The sequence below is a fragment of the Penicillium soppii genome, assembly GCF_028829465.1.
Source record: "Penicillium soppii strain IBT 18220 chromosome Unknown utg000004l, whole genome shotgun sequence".
NCBI lineage: Eukaryota > Fungi > Ascomycota > Eurotiomycetes > Eurotiales > Aspergillaceae > Penicillium > Penicillium soppii.
This window is the reverse complement of record NW_026643234.1, coordinates 1,598,223-1,614,032: the sequence shown is the minus strand read 5'-3', so window position 1 is coordinate 1,614,032 and position 15,810 is coordinate 1,598,223. Positions and strand designations below refer to the sequence as shown.

General features: G+C 48.8%; 7 protein-coding genes across 7 annotated transcripts; 2 read left to right on the top strand and 5 right to left on the bottom strand.

Annotated features, from left to right (window-relative positions):
* Positions 1-4,590: 4,590 nt before the first annotated feature.
* On the bottom strand, positions 4,591-5,283 carry N7529_004028 (sucrase/ferredoxin-like domain-containing protein; the record flags this gene model as incomplete). Its single annotated transcript, XM_057239555.1, has 1 exon — positions 4,591-5,283. One exon carries the CDS (start codon positions 5,281-5,283, stop codon positions 4,591-4,593), a length of 693 nt encoding a protein of 230 aa, XP_057098850.1.
* An 89-nt stretch (positions 5,284-5,372) lies between these two features.
* N7529_004027 (sucrase/ferredoxin-like domain-containing protein) lies at positions 5,373-5,896 on the bottom strand (the record flags this gene model as incomplete). Its single annotated transcript, XM_057239554.1, has 2 exons — positions 5,373-5,748; positions 5,877-5,896. 2 exons carry the CDS (start codon positions 5,894-5,896, stop codon positions 5,373-5,375), a joined length of 396 nt encoding a protein of 131 aa, XP_057098849.1.
* A 141-nt stretch (positions 5,897-6,037) lies between these two features.
* Positions 6,038-7,273, bottom strand: N7529_004026 (uncharacterized protein; the record flags this gene model as incomplete). Its single annotated transcript, XM_057239553.1, has 1 exon — positions 6,038-7,273. One exon carries the CDS (start codon positions 7,271-7,273, stop codon positions 6,038-6,040), a length of 1,236 nt encoding a protein of 411 aa, XP_057098848.1.
* Positions 7,274-7,627: 354 nt separating this feature from the next.
* On the top strand, positions 7,628-8,996 carry N7529_004025 (3-keto-steroid reductase; the record flags this gene model as incomplete). Its single annotated transcript, XM_057239552.1, has 2 exons — positions 7,628-7,695; positions 7,742-8,996. The coding sequence occupies 2 exons, from the start codon at positions 7,628-7,630 to the stop codon at positions 8,994-8,996; spliced, it is 1,323 nt and encodes a 440-aa protein (XP_057098847.1).
* A 692-nt stretch (positions 8,997-9,688) lies between these two features.
* On the bottom strand, positions 9,689-11,085 carry N7529_004024 (mannose-1-phosphate guanyltransferase; the record flags this gene model as incomplete). The annotated part of the gene is made up of 3 exons (XM_057239551.1): positions 9,689-10,891; positions 10,985-11,028; positions 11,079-11,085. The coding sequence occupies 3 exons, from the start codon at positions 11,083-11,085 to the stop codon at positions 9,689-9,691; spliced, it is 1,254 nt and encodes a 417-aa protein (XP_057098846.1).
* Positions 11,086-11,771: 686 nt separating this feature from the next.
* N7529_004023 (uncharacterized protein) lies at positions 11,772-12,764 on the bottom strand (the record flags this gene model as incomplete). Its single annotated transcript, XM_057239550.1, has 1 exon — positions 11,772-12,764. One exon carries the CDS (start codon positions 12,762-12,764, stop codon positions 11,772-11,774), a length of 993 nt encoding a protein of 330 aa, XP_057098845.1.
* Positions 12,765-13,481: 717 nt separating this feature from the next.
* N7529_004022 (i-AAA protease YME1) lies at positions 13,482-15,721 on the top strand (the record flags this gene model as incomplete). Its single annotated transcript, XM_057239549.1, has 2 exons — positions 13,482-15,278; positions 15,332-15,721. 2 exons carry the CDS (start codon positions 13,482-13,484, stop codon positions 15,719-15,721), a joined length of 2,187 nt encoding a protein of 728 aa, XP_057098844.1.
* Positions 15,722-15,810: the final 89 nt, after the last annotated feature.

Below are 15,810 nucleotides of genomic sequence, written 5' to 3'. Positions count from 1 at the left end.
TACCAATCCATACCAAAATTCTCCACAGGCCTGACAATACTAGATCAGACTGGGACCGTATTACAATACCAGTAATAAAGTTAGATCCCCCTTTTTTTTTTTGAACGGTCCCAACTTTGTGGATAATCGGGGACCATTGACCGTGTAGTTAATAAACATGACATTCATCCCGAGTAATTCTACAGCGACCAGAAATGGCGGCAAAAAAAGAGAAGGTTACCTCTTGTCCAGAGTGAAAATGGTATTGTTCAGGCTATGATATCATACTATTCCCGCCTGCAGAGAGAGACACGGGTGCTCGGGAATTCGACTCTTGACTTACTTCTAAAAAAGCCAAGCCACCCTAGCCACGGCCGAGCACCTCCGGACAAGTCTCGAAAGCTATGTGAAAGATCTCCGGGAAGTAAAACTGAAGACAAACGAGTGCAAAGTTTCACCTTGTAAAACGAAAGGGTCCAGATGTTCCAACCCCGTTAATATTCCGCGTCCCCGCAAAAAGATAGTCAAAAGTCAAAATGACAATAAAAAATAATATCTAATTGCAAATAGCATATCCTACTCCGTACATTATAAGACAAGAAGTCTATTGGGGAGGGAAAAAGGCAAATTCAGCAGTAAAAGCTGCAAAGATGATATGCGGGACAATACTGCAAGGGATAATTTTTATGACGCAGCATCCAAGTACCTAGGTAGACTCGGGCGAATCTGTATGCCGAGGAGAGAAAAAAGAGAAGAGGATTGTTGAGATTTACGGGAACGGCTTGCCTGTCCACCCCGAACAAGCCAAGGCTCCGGGTCCCATAAGGTTGGGGCTGTTCCCGTCTCTCCACAATTTTCTTTTTTAGAGCCGGGGAGAACAAAAACAAAATAGTGTCTGGAGTAGCAAATGCCGCGGAGATGCACTTACAAAAAACTACAATTGATTCCAATTTCAATATTCGAATTGAGAGCACTTAGGTATGTTGCACCGGTTTCCAAGGTTGATAAACTTCCATTGCTATACCGGGCATTTCATTCGCGGGTATGCAGCCTTGATAAAATAGAGTGCCACATCCTTGGGCTGTGAACAAGGGGGCGCTTCTTCCCTCACCGTATAAACCACGGCAATCATCATAATTGCTTTTGTCTCGACGTAGGTGGGTCGATCATTTTGGTTTTCGGTTTTGTGTCTCTCTTTTTTTGGCTTTTTTCCCCCTTCTTCTTTGTGTGGTGAAAGTCTGTTGATCAGGCAGAAACAATGCATCGTACTTTTGGATTTTCTCTTTCCCTTGGCTTGTTCTGCACATCTTGGCTGGTTATGAAATTCCGGGTGGCAAACCATGTGCCTTGAAGATCGGACAGATACTTAATCGTATCATCACAGGATGGTGGAGATGCTTCGGGTAGCTACGGTTCTTCCGGGATGTCAATTGTAGGCTCAACGGAGACCGGTAGGCTTTGATCTTCACCAAACAAAAAAGAGGGAAAAATAAGTTAAAAGACACACAAGTAGAAAAAAGCTGGGGCGTCTTGGTGGTATTTGCTCCCAAACGTGGCAATCCACTCAACAATCTTAAACGCCGGCGATCGTCTGATCCTATAACCTTATTAGCTCGTAGATATGGACTGTATAACGCCACAAATGAATCAGGTAGGTGGATAAGTAGATAATTCGGGCAAATGTCGACGCCCTGGAGCCTTTACTTTGGTTTGTTTTCGTGATCGCCAAGCCCTATGTACCTAGGTAGAGCTTGATCCATTTACCTACCACAAGGCGATTGTCATTGCCACGGCCTACCTGATCGAGGGAAGTAGACCCCGAGTGATCAAGCCAATAGAGCTTTACTTACGAGATATTTGAACTTTGGATGATGTACCAACTTTGATAATGTACGTCTTTCCGAGTCGGAAGCATGTGTTATTTAGGAAGTTCCATACAACTGCTTCATCGGGAACTATGAATGCAGCCCACCTCAGCCATTGAGGTATTTGAGTATAAATTGGGATAGGAGAATAATCCCAGAAGATAATAATAAGTAATGTCGAAACACATGCGAAACACATGCGAAACAATGTAGTTAGTCATAGATGGTTATGGTTGAAAAGAAAGATACGGTGGAATGTACTTGCACAGCCATAATTATCTCCTTTCTCCGAGTCCAGAGTGCAGAGGGGTTCGAGTCGACACTAGAAAATCTTGGAATAGCCGATCTCACTGCCGATCCAACCCTAGGAGATAAAGTCCGACTATGGCAGAGCTCGCCGTAAATCAACCCCCTAGATGCAGCACGCTAGATGAAACGGTAATCGCTCCGCAAAGCTATGCATGCACGCCTGAGTCGATCAGGTAGATATTTCCGTGAAAACGTATCTACAACAAATAGTCAACTAACTATATTATGCTTGCATGTACGGAGTAGATTTTACAACTCTTAGAAATTCAGACAAGGCAGGCTTGACGCGGAAGCAAGTAAAAGGAAAATCGGTGTGCTCGCATTGCATGACGCGGAAGTTTATTGAGAAAGGGAAAAATAACATGACTTGATTCTTTGCCCAAGGATCTGGTCATTGGGTTTTTTTGTTTTTGTTAACAGCGTACTCCTTAGACGGCCCTTATTTTTTTGAAGTAAACGATTGAACGGATGGGGCGTTTTTAGGCCAAGGATGGAAGTCTTCAAGAGTATCATCTCATTTTCAAGCGAAAAGAGACTTAACTGTGATGAAAGCTGCATGAAGCAAGGACATTTTTCGGAACCAGAGTTGATAACAATGTTAACGCCTCGGTTGTAGATAATTGGATGATTCGGTCAGGAAGCTCTCCAGGGCTTACTACCCCGCAATTTTGGCGATGAGCGACGTTATGACACTGCCCAGCGTGATGAGCTCTCTGATTTGATTCATGCAAGGCGCCCCTTTCCTAAGCCACATAATATAGGTGTTGGTTAAATACGAAGATAAATTGCTATTAATTTATGAAATAAAACATAAAGTAAAATGAAGTAAAAAGATAGAGACCTATGGAGTATATTATGTCAGATTTAATAATACCCTAGAAACAGTGGAGAATCGAAATGTCACCTTTTCTTTACTCACATGGTTGATCATACAAATGCCGAGTATATTTTCTGGTAAATATTTCCCTAGTACGACATACTGCTTCAAAGACAAGCAAAACAGGTATCCTCTTCCCACATGTCCCGAAAAGCCACACGAAATTAATCTCCGAGGCGCGCATGGCGAGGCACTAATGTGACCATCAAGTTCATCGGACTACTGTCTCCCTACGAGCTTTCGACCTGGCAGATCACTTTCGGCTTTTGCTGAACTTTCCGACCAAGGAGAGACATCGTGAATGTGATTATCTTCTCCTTGACTGGCCGGCGATATCGTAGTTTGGTTCATGATCTGACAGTCCATACTACCTATTATGGAATAATCACCAGGTCGGATATCAGATCCTTAGATACATAAACACTAGTCACTGGGATCATATGGGATTCGTCTCCGTGCCAACTTTATCCGTTCACATTGGGTTCTCGAATGTCGGTCAGCGATCGGGATTTGCCTAATCAGCGCTAAGCGACCATCTTACCGGCCAAGGTATTGGGGCTGATGACACTAAATCCACATCCACCCCTTGCAGGCATTGGCTCCTCATATCCGCAATCACCAGGCTTTTGGTTTCTTCTTTTTAGACCAACAGCGCCAGATACTTCCCAAATTGATCGAATAGGACTTACGTGCTTATCATAAGCGGTGGAAATTTGGGACGCCCCCTTGCTCATAATTGTAGAAGCTTGCCCTAAAGAACAACAATCTCTGAGTCTTACCTAAGTAACGATAGAAAGAGAGATCATGCAAATGACGTGAGCTAGGATGACACCCCGTAGACTTCTCAAAGAGAACCCCCCCCCCACTACTCATTGATTGACAACGCGTAAGCGGAGTGCTGGCGTCTCTATCTTTCGAACCGCCTCATCTTTCAAACACGCCTTGTGGGGTCAAGAGGGGAAAGGAAACTAACTGACGGACTTGGCTTCTTTTCGGGCTGCATCATCCCGTTACCAGTCAACTGATTCCGTATTTTCCTTTTCTGGGTTTAATTGACGGGGAATTACCCTGCTCATTGGAGCACACCATGACGTTTGCACATAGCTTCGTGGGTTTCGATGCAGGGCCGGGTCGGCTGTCGGGTAAGCATGCACGCCCTCTACGTGGATGTAGGGAGTAGTTGCCTCGAGAGCCCTCATGTTGTCCTTGCATACCTGTATGCACATTTCCTTGGTTTGAGATACAGTTGAGGAACAGTGTTGTCCAAAAGAGGGGAGACTTAGGTATAAATTGTGGCCCAACGTTGGATCCATCAGTGTTTATGTTGGAAAGCTTTACTTTCCCTTCAGCTAATCCTGTCTTCCTTCTTTGGAGGAGGTATGGGAGCAAAACTGAACCAACCGGGATAGATTCAACTTCAGCAACCCAATAATGACTGCTTATGCAAAATCTGTATACTAAATTTCACTAGACATGAGCCCAGTACATGACCAAATGTCCCGAAATATATATATTCACTAGAGTTACCAACTCCATGACCAAAAATCCATACAAAATCAACTACCAACTTGTCAACCCGCGTTCACGATCAAATCCAGCGCGCAATTGTCGATCAGGCTTAAGCAACTTGCCCTGGAGAACAGTATACTTGATAATGTTCTCACACTCTTCGGGCCGCACACGCGCCAACCAGATACCCTGAGACGCACCTTCGTCCCCACCCTCCTTATCATCCTGCTTGTACCAATCAAAGTTTCGACGACGATAAACAATCACATTTGCAGAGTACTTGTGCCCACCGACATGGCTGATGAAGTAGATACCCACACCGCCAGGCCGCTGGTCGTCCATATCGCGGTACAGACCGAGCGGACGTAGATGGCGCTCGAATTCGCGGCGGAGCAGAGGCGCAGATTGGCCGCAGCGGGCGTCGCGCGTGCGCTGCGAGCAGAGGAGGATCACTGCAGCGTGCGGGCTTGGGTGTGACTTGAGGGATGTGATTGATGTTTTGGTTGGGTGGGGGAGGTCTGCGACTTCCGGCTCTGCTGTGTCTGGGTTCTTGTTTTCTTTCTCAGAGGAGGGTAGTGCGCCCAATGGCGTTGTGGTTGTCAAGGACTGGTTGACGAAGTTCTCAATCAGATCTGGTACCAGCTGTGGGGTGACATGCTCGACGACAGTGAAACTCGGCAGGAGGAGGACGTTTGTTGGCTGTTTCCCGGCGTCGGCCATGTGGTAGTCGTCGGGTACGGGCATGTTAGAAGCGGATAGCTTGAGTCTCTGGAGAATTGTTAGTCTTTGCGAACTTTGCGAGTTGGTTTTGACGGAGATCTAGAGTGGCTTTATCATACCCCATTGCTTGGTTCCAGTCCACCCTTTTCAATCGCTTCCATGACACTCCCTTCCTCGTCTGCCACGTCCCTCACCCAATCTGATTTCCCCGTCGCAACGAGCATATGCGTCGACCAACCCTTGACCTGTCCGTATAGTTCGTCTTGGTGATCAACATCGAATTTGGCGGGGTATTTGACCGTGCATGTTGCGCAGTCATGCAAGCAGTCTTCCCCATCTACGGCAGGGTCGACATTTTCAAAGAGTTTATCACTCGAGGAGACCGTTTGGAATCCTTCTTTAGCGAGGTTGGTGTCGCCCAGAGCGTCGGTGGTGGTGTCGGTCTTGGAAGAAGCGAGTGAGACATTGGAAGAGCTAAAAAGGAGGAAGCTCCACGGCGGAAGAGCTGCATTTTGTAAGTTCGAGCTGCCCCTTCAATTAAAGGTTTGTATGCAAGAAAGGAAGGAAAAATCTGCCACTTTGGCCTTTTTTTCTCTTAATGACGCGTCCGAGCAAACCTATCGATCTTATCAATCATTTTGCAGACGCCAAGATTTCGGAAAGATTTCCGTCTTACTAAGTCCCCCACCAACTTTGGTAGCGCTGGAGCCCTAGAGGTTCCGAGATCAATAAATAGGATTGTTTCTATAGCTAATATACATGTCATGAATGATTTCCATTAATATCTACGGCCAGCATAGTCAAAAGTATACGGCAAATCCGTGGGATCCCGTGGTTGAGCCAGGCGGATAACACTTCCTCCGGAGCTGCCAGATTGGCCCGAACGCACTCGCTGAAGGGAAGCTGTAGATTGCGTGCGAAGAGGGCCTCGTGGCGCGTACCAACTGCCAATCGATAACCCTGAGACAGGAGTTTGCAGCGCAGTATCATACCCGGACTGAGTTTCCCAAGTAGACGCATTGGATGGCCGAAGGCTGTTACTCCGCACATGTTCCGACGCCCCATCGTAACCGTAACGTTCGACGGTATCTGTCTCCCCCTCTTCGTCTGAAGGCCCAATAACAGACTCACTGTAAGCACGTCTGTAGCTTGCGCTGTCGCGGATTTCGTCTATCACCGGCGGGGCAAGGGATGTCATTCCCCTGAGGATCTCGGCGAAAAGATGCATCAAGTCGCGAAATTCTGCCTCGTGGAGCTCCCGTGGCGAGAACCGCGCGCGTTCGTAAAGCGCCAGGAAGTCGGGGCCTAATTCTGGGGGATAAATAGCACCGAGAGACGTCAGGTGTCGGATGTATTCTCTCAGACCCATTGACGCCGGGCGTTGTAAGACCTCTACCACACGTGTATCTGGAAGTGACTGTGTAGTAAGGCCAGAGAGACCGAAAGGATCTGGGAGTCCAGGCGACAATGAATCGGCTGGTGCGAGGGAGACAGCTTTAGCTTCGATCAAGCTGGGCAGCTCCTGGATGACCGTGCGGTACGGTAAATCTGGTAAGTCAGGCGACGCAGGCGAAGACCAGCCTGGATGCTCGACGTGGCCCCACGGAGGTCGCTCAGAATCGATAAGAAGCTGTTCGTAGCTCTGAAAGTTATCCTCATCGGTGGAGACGTCACGCGGGCGGGCTTGGTAGGCGATGACGGCACTACGAGCGAGTCCTTCCTTTACCAGCCGTCTGACGCTCTTTTTCACATCTTCCTTTTCAACGGGGATCCAGGCTTTTGGAATGCCGGTAAGTGCGTTTCGGTTTGTGTAGATTCGCGTCGCGTAGATGAGAGCCGCAATTATAAATGTGACAACATATGCACCGGCGATGAAGAAAATGTTGGTGAGTCGATTTGTCTCGTAGCATTGGTAGATGGCGTCGGCTGGGGTGAGTAGGGTGAGGCAGATAAGGATGAGGGCGAAGAAGGAGAACCCGATGTGGTTGAACAAACGCTCAAGTCTGGCTGCCATGACCAGTACGCCAATTGCGCGGCATGAGCGTAATATTCAGATCTCAGCCATGAGGGAAGAAAGAGAAAGAGAGCTGGAGGAAGCAATTGCGGAGAGCGATAACGATAACCTTTAAAGTTTATCACGTGTTTAATAGTGGTGCTATATTTCGGTGATTTTCATCGTCCGAAGAGGTTATTTTCTTAAAATATCGAGGGGCTGCAAGCTTAAGCATACCTGTTTCGTTGCTAGGAACAATACGAAGCATTTCAGCATCTACTGGACTCAATTGTGGAGCGATTGTATCCCCCAACCCCTATCTCCGATCCCCAGAAAAAAAAGTGCCGAGTCAACAAACTTGCCGCAGCAACTGCCATGGATCAAGATCAGTCTGCCAGTGAGCAGCAAAACATGTTGTATATTCTTGTGACTGGCGCAAACAGGTAAGTTCTCAATTGAGTCATACAATGCCTGTATTGACCCGCGCAGTGGCCTTGGATTCTCTATCTGCTGCCGCCTTGCGGACGAGTTCCTTTCCTCCCACCCCGAAACCGAGTCTTTGACCATAATCTTCACGACAAGAAGCGCGCGCAAAGCCGAAGACACCATCTGCGGACTAAAAGCGCACCTCCGCAAAACCTCCCCCTCAGCCAGCGCCGCAGCCCGCGTCCACTTCACCCCGGAAAGCGTCGACCTCGGAGACCTCGTTTCCGTCCGCAAACTCTCCCACAGGCTCGTCCATACCCTCCCCAGACTCGATGCCATAATTATGAATGCCGGTGTTGGTGGGTGGTCCGGAATCCACTGGCCAAAGGCCATCTGGGGCGTATGCACGGATCTCATTGAACAAGTGACTTGGCCGAACTACAAGCTTGCGCCGACAGGCGTACTCACCGCGAAACAAACAAAGATCGAAGAAGAGCCCGCACTGGGCTCGGTTTTTTGCGCAAATGTCTTCGGTCACTACATGCTTGCACATAATGTGACTCCGTTGCTGAAGCGGGCCCACATCAACGGCCCCGGCCGTGTGGTTTGGGTTTCCAGCATCGAAGGCACTTACAAGCAGTTCAATGTCGACGATATTCAGGGCTTGCGCACTGCTGCCCCATATGAGTCCTCCAAGGCTCTTACAGATATCCTGGCTTTGACTTCTGACCTTCCGAGTACAGCTCCTTGGTCGGTTGAGAGCTTCTTAGAATCTGAAACGGAGCTCAACACACATGCTATTCATACCGATGCTCCTGATTCTTCCCCGCGCACTTATCTCTCTCACCCTGGTATCTGCGCTACGTCTATTATCCCGCTTATTCTTCCTCTGGCCTGGGCCATGGTTGCTGCTTTCTGGATTGCTCGGATATTGGGATCACCATGGCACCCCTTGTCCACTTACCTCGGTGCTTGCGCTCCAGTGTTCCTCGCATTGGCAACACAGGCTAAGTTAGAAGCTGCCGAAGAGCCTTACCACAAGGCTGGGGGCGGGCGAGTGAAATGGGGCTCCTCTTGCACTCGAACTGGGCTGGAAAGCCCCGCTTCCACCGAGGTTGATGGCTGGGGCCATGGTGGTGTTGTCGGCACTCCTGTTGTTGAGGCTGATAGGCTCCAACGTCGCAAGCGTGGCGCCAAATATCTGACCAAGGAACAGAAGGAGGAGTTTGAAGAGCTTGGACGTCAGTGCTGGAAGCAGATGGAGGACTTGAGGGTCCAATGGGATGAGATTCTGGATCAGGCTGAGGCTCGTTCCTAGACGTTCCGAGATTCGTCCTTGTCTCTATCCCTTCTTTTGAGAGTTCCTAACTTGGCTGATTCGTACAGAGCAGAGACACATGATCTATGTAATAAGAAAACAATAGTTAATAATATATGGTATGTGATCTGAAACATTTGTATATATAACCCCAGCCACTTCTCCTCTAAATCGAGGCTTTATCTTGATGATATCTACCTACGTAGTGAACTTGAATAGTTATTGTAGATTGTGTGTTGAAGACTCGTGTTATGGACCAATTGAGTTGTATCTTTTTTTTGTGAATTCCGCCTCCCATTATGTACATCAACAGACTGCTCCACGCCCATGATCTCATTAAAACAGATAGGGCATGATTTCCTTGCCCACCAATTGCCAGATAAAAAAAGTATGAAAAGTATGAAAGGGGAAATAAGGTGGCCAGAGCGCAAGGCAGCGGGAGATGTAGCGACGAAAGCCTCAATGTGTAGCAATAAAACTGGGATAGCTTGAAACAAGATGAACGTAGAAGAAGACTAAAAGGGGTTATTTCTTGCAAAACAGCCGAAATCGCACGCTTTCACCATCTAGGTTTCTAAATGCATGGATCATCGGACGAAGAGAAGGATATTGCGAGGGCGATGAACCGACACGGAAAGGCAAAAGGCAGGCGGACAGCAGAAGAGAAGGTAACGCAGTAAACGACTCCGGTTCTATGCATCAACAAGGGCGGGAAGAAGGATGGTATCGGCACGAGAGTTGAAGGGAGGTATTTCAAATGGCATAGCGACGTGAAGGAAGAGGAAGGTAAAGAAGATTACATGATGATGGCGGGAACTAGAAATATCATTGTTAGTTTGCGAGATCGTAGGCGGGTTTCGGGGGAGCTTACCATCAATGTTCTGCTTGATGCTCTTGTGGGGCAAAATTGAGCCACCGTTGACATACACCTCGTCGGCGATGGTGACATCGTCTCCGAGAACAGTAACGTTCTCAAGACGCGCCCAGCGACCAACAGAGCTGTTCCAGCCGACAATGGTGGACTTGATCCAAGCGTGGTCCTTGACCTTGCAGTTCTCCATGATGACGCAGCGCTGCAGACGGACACCGTCGCCAATCACGACGTTGGGTCCAATCACCACATTGGGTCCGATGCGGCAGTTCTTGCCAATCTTAGCAGAGGGGTCGACCATAACATTTCCGCCGTGGACGTAAGCCTCTGAGTGAGGAGCAAGCATCTTGGGGTTGCGCTTGGCCAAAGAGCTAAGATACAGGCAAGTGCCGGTGAGGAAATCCTTGGGTTGACCGACATCCATCCAGAAGCCTTCGAGATCGAAGGAGTGGAGTTGGCCCTCCTTGCAGATGGCGGGGAAAGTCTCCTGCTCGATAGAGGTCGGGCGGAGCTCAATGCGCTTTAGGACGCTGGGGCTCAGGATGTAAATTCCGGCATTGATACGGTTACCAACGAATTCGACGGGCTTCTCGACAAAACGGTCGATGCGGGAAGCGTGATTGGGCTTGTGGACCACGACTCCGTACTTGGAGGGCTCGTCGACCTTGGTGACCACAATAGTACCCTCGTCGCCATGGGACTTGTGGAATTCTGCAAGTTCCCTAAAGGGGTAGTCGCAGATGACATCGGAGTTGAGGACGAAGAAAGGTGAGTCGTCCTTGCCCAGGATGCTCTCCGCCAGCTTGAGTGGGCCAGCCGTGCCCAACGGTTCGGACTCGACGGAGAACTCAATGTTGACTCCGTATTGCTCCTCGTACTTCTTCAGAGCCGCAACCATCACATCGGGGCGATAGTTGACAGCAAGAACAATATCGGTGACACCTGCAGCAGCCAAGCTCTCGACTTGGTGCAGGATCATAGGCCGGTTTCCGAACTCCACCAGGGGCTTAGGAAGGGTGAGAGTCTAAAAGCAATTGAGGGTTAGTATCGAAAATTGAATTACATTTGAGATATTATTCTCCGATCTCATACAGAGGTAGGGAGATCAACGACTTACCAGAGGACGCAGACGGGTCCCGAAACCTCCAACAAGAATGAGAGCTATAGAGGGTTAGCGGATAGAGCGGGGGAAGCATTGGCACAACACATACCCTTCATGATGAATTGATTAGATAGAAATGAACAAAATTAGAAAGGAAAAAAGTGGGAGGCTCAGTGAGCAAAAGGAGAGAGATACTCTGTATTTAGGGAACACTCTGGCCGTTGATGGATTTATTTTCGTCCAAGTGGGGGCACGTGAGTGGCGGTGATTGGAGGGGGTGCTCTGTTTGCGGGAAAAGGGGGTACTTAAAAAGGTACAGAACTACACACTTTGATTATTACTTGATGATATGTACTCTATACTTTAATTTGTTCGATTGATCGCTGATCATTTCTACATTCTTTACAATATAGAGGGTCAATTGGCCGGAATTTGAAGAATTTCAAGTTCCGAATGCATAAGATCTCCTGAGGTTTAACTTAGACTTGACATGTTCCAACCAATAAATCCAATATTTATCACATGGCCCTGCATCGCAATATTAATGGCGCAGTAAACTAGACCTCATTCCAATGGTAAGATCGGTCATGCGGTGTCGCCCCCTGAAAGTTAGTATTTATTACGTTGTATATGGGTTACGTTGTTGCAGTGGGGGTCTCCTCTCTCTCTCTCCTGTCTCATATCTTATGTGTCAAGATAGCCTTCATCAAAGGTTCTGACTCTACAAACTATCAAAATATATAGAATATAATCTTCAAGATCAAACACTTATTGAAGTATTAAAGATTAAGCATCTCCAGGGCTACTGTGTGTCTGGAGGTAATCCACGTGGAACAGATATTTCACCGCCTGCCGTATCCATCACAAATCGGAGCATCCAGTTCCGTACTCGGCGGACCTTTGAAAGCGGCTGATCTCCGCTACCTTGAAAATGGTTGCCATGATAAAATCCCACTGCATCCGTCACATCCACCGGTTTTCGGTGTAAAAGTTCAACCGTAGTTATCCCTCTGCGTAGGCTTTGTCCATACACCCGGTCTTGGAATGTACTGAGCCCAACGGTACGGAACAGGACAATATCGTGGGGTCGAAGGGACGCCAGAGATCGGCCAAGCCGATCCGTTTCATTGTTCTTGGCAAAATTATGGGGTTTGACCCAAAAATTGACTCCAAACCCAGCTCGCGTCTCATCTCCGACAACAAACTCGAAAATGTGAAATTCGGTATTCCACTGTCGTGTTATCACGCGGCGTGGGGGATGAATTGCCAGGATTGCCACAATCAAATTCACTGTCATTGTTTGCGGTACGATGGATTGGAGGTATCTGGCTGTGGGGAGTTCCTGCAGGTCGCTAAGGGGTCCAGGAATATGTAGTGGCCTAGGGACGTCTTCGTCCAATCCTATGCTGCTATCCTCCAGACTGCTTTCTTGGGTCGAGTCGGCCACGTACACATCCGAAGCAGACACCTCGGAAGTTTCATGAACGGCAAATGAATGGTCGTAGAATTGAGAAAGAATTGAGTCTGCTAAGCTTTCTTCTGGTACAGCTACTTGATGTGAGACAAAGAAAGCTGGATCTTCATGACCTTGGTAAGAAGCATAGCTTTCACCTAGCTTGTCTGTCGGTGCACGCAGTACTCTCCATCTTGCTGGCGATTGATCGAAGGACAACTGACGTGAGCTTTGCATGTTCTCGTCATGAAATGGAGGTATGGGTGTATTGAGAAGCTCGTCTGTCTCCCAGTCCAGACTCGCTGATAATGGGGCTCCCACCAAGAAGATGTTTCGAGACATCACGATTGGATGATCGGAAAGAGGACTGAGATAGTTTTCGGAAAGATCGTGTTAGGCAGGAATGTTCCTGTTCAAGGCTTATCTAAAGCCATCAAGAACCCAATTCTCAAGGTTACTAGATGGTATAAGAAGCTAAAATGTATTCCAAAGCGCATGGGAGCAAGTGTGTAAACATGTAGTTGAAACGTGACATGAGGATGAAGTTATAGAGTTTTATCCGGGCCTGGACCATGGATGAGGGCCTATCAGCGACCATCACGCCTGCGGCGTGAACAATGTTTTTTCTGTAATAGTGCATGCTCACGTCTGTCTTTTGAATTTTGATCGTCATACACATTAGATCATTTTACAGTCAAAACTTCAAAACCTCATGATCCTTGGTTTGATCTATGCCTGCACGTGACCAGACTCACGTGCAGGTATTCACGTGACTATACGGTACCCCATAACGCCATGGATCGCAGTAGCCTTTCGCCGCATCAATAGCGGAGCACCTATCGTTTCCTCTTCATCTACGATCTGCGTCAGCGATGTCATTCTCTTGAATTGAGCCCCAAAGACTCGATTTTCCTCTCAGTTTGTACATTTGACGAGGAGCAGACGCCCATCCTCGCACGCGGCCAGGTGCCGGTGTAAATCGGACAGTCATGGTCTTCCAAGCCCAGTTCACAAGGCCGGTGAGTAAATCCATTCTTCGTCTAGACGTTATTACTAACGATGCTCTATCAGAGCGTTGCTACCGTGGCATCGGATCTCTGGCCTTCAATGACAAGCCTGCTGGCCACTCCTTTCAGGTCGGCCGGTCGAATTCCGGCCAAAACCAACGCCCTTCGGACCACATCATCTATATCTATTCTCGCTGCTCGGTTATACTCGACTTCGACTCCTTTCCGCCTTACCTCTCTACGTGCGGTACCCAAACTCAACGGTCTCTCGAGACTCCAGCAGCAACGATTTTTGTTTGGAGGTTCCTGGCACCATGTGCTAGCCCAGAAGGAAAAGGTCGCGAACAACAGCCCGACCAACGTCGATGCTCAGAATGCTTTTTACACAGCCCTCCTGCGCGCCAAAATGCCCGCTATCGTGATCGAACGACACCGAAGCGGTTACTTTGCGAGTGATATCACAACGGAGTCATTGGTCCAACAAGCCCAGTCCAGCGTCGGTGGCGACGCTTCAGCTTTCAGCGGACCGAACCATAATCTGACACCTGAACAGCTTCAGGCTGTTGGCCAAGCGGTCGCTGCTCGCGCCACTGGTAGTCAAATCGGAATGGGAGGAAAGCAGGGCACTGGTGCCAAGGATGCTCCCCTTTATGTCGTCGTTGACGAGTCTCTGGGAAGCACTGTGTTCCGCTGGGTTAAATTCTTGCTTATCTTCGGCTTTTTTACATATATCTCTCTGGTCACGGTCACTATCCTTGTTGAAACTACTGGTGTCCTGAAGAACGTTCGCGGTGCGCAGGACAAAGAAGCTCAACCGGAGGAACAAACCGCTCGGTTCAGTGATGTTCACGGCTGCGACGAGGCCAAGGACGAGCTGCAGGAGCTGGTAGAATTCCTCCTCAACCCGGAACGTTTCTCTTCCCTCGGTGGTAAGCTGCCCAAGGGTGTTCTCTTGGTCGGTCCTCCCGGCACTGGTAAAACATTGCTTGCGCGAGCTGTTGCTGGCGAAGCCGGTGTTCCCTTCTTCTACATGTCTGGCTCTGAATTCGACGAGGTCTATGTCGGCGTGGGTGCCAAGCGAGTTCGTGACTTGTTCGCCCAGGCCCGTGGCAAGTCTCCCGCTATCATCTTCATTGATGAACTAGATGCCATAGGTGCTAAGCGCAATGAGCGCGATGCTGCCTACGTGAAACAGACGCTCAACCAGCTGCTTACCGAGCTTGATGGATTCTCTCAAAGCACCGGTGTCATCATCATTGGTGCTACCAACTACCCCCAACTGCTTGACAAGGCATTGACTCGCCCTGGTCGTTTCGATCGCCGTGTCGTGGTCGACCTCCCGGATGTCCGTGGCCGTATGGACATTCTGAGACACCACATGAAGACGATTCAGTCCGGTACGGATGTTGACATCGGCGTTATCGCGCGAGGAACTCCAGGCTTCTCTGGTGCTGACCTCGAAAACTTGGTTAACCAAGCTGCCATCCATGCCAGCCGCGACCGCAAGACTAAGGTTGGATCGTTTGACTTTGATTGGGCCAAGGATAAGATCATGATGGGTGCCGAGGCACGCAGTCGTTTCATTCAGGATAAGGACAAGCTTTTGACTGCTTATCATGAAGCTGGTCACGCCCTTGTTGCCCATTTCTCTCCTTCCTCTACCCCACTTTACAAGATTACCATTGTTCCCCGTGGTATGGCCCTTGGTATCACCCACTTCTTGCCTGAAATGGACACTGTTTCAAGGAACTACACCGAATATCTGGCAGATATTGCTGTCTCTATGGGTGGCAAGGCTGCGGAAGAGCTGGTGTTTGGCCACGACAAAGTTACAAGTGGAATCTCCGCTGTATGTTCCTATTCCTATCTCTTTATCTACTCGTTGAGCTCACAATTTTCCAGGACATCCAAAGCGCCACCGAAACAGCATTCACACTGATCACCCGATTCGGATACTCCAAAAAGCTCGGCAACGTCGATCTGTCAACCAACTACGACAGTTTGTCTTCCGAAACCAAGCAAGAAATTGAAGGTGAAGTGCGACGTCTTGTGGAGGAAGCTCGTGACCGGGCGACCGCCATCCTCACCGAGAAACGCAAGGAACTCGAGCTCTTAACAAAGGCTCTAATCGAATACGAGACATTGACGAAGGAGGAAATGGAGATGGTTTTGAAGGGCGAAAAACCCAACAGACTAGAGTCCCTCCCCAGCGCGCCGTTGAAGCTCCCCGAGGCCCTTCGTTCAGCCAATTTCAACCCCTCTGTGGCAGCACGGCCACCCGCGGAGGAATAAGTTATATTCTCTAATCTCTTCTCTTTGTTTCCTACCTTCACGAAACCTTCCTCCCTGTTTCTCCCTCGTGCATTGCCGGGTTCGGCCGT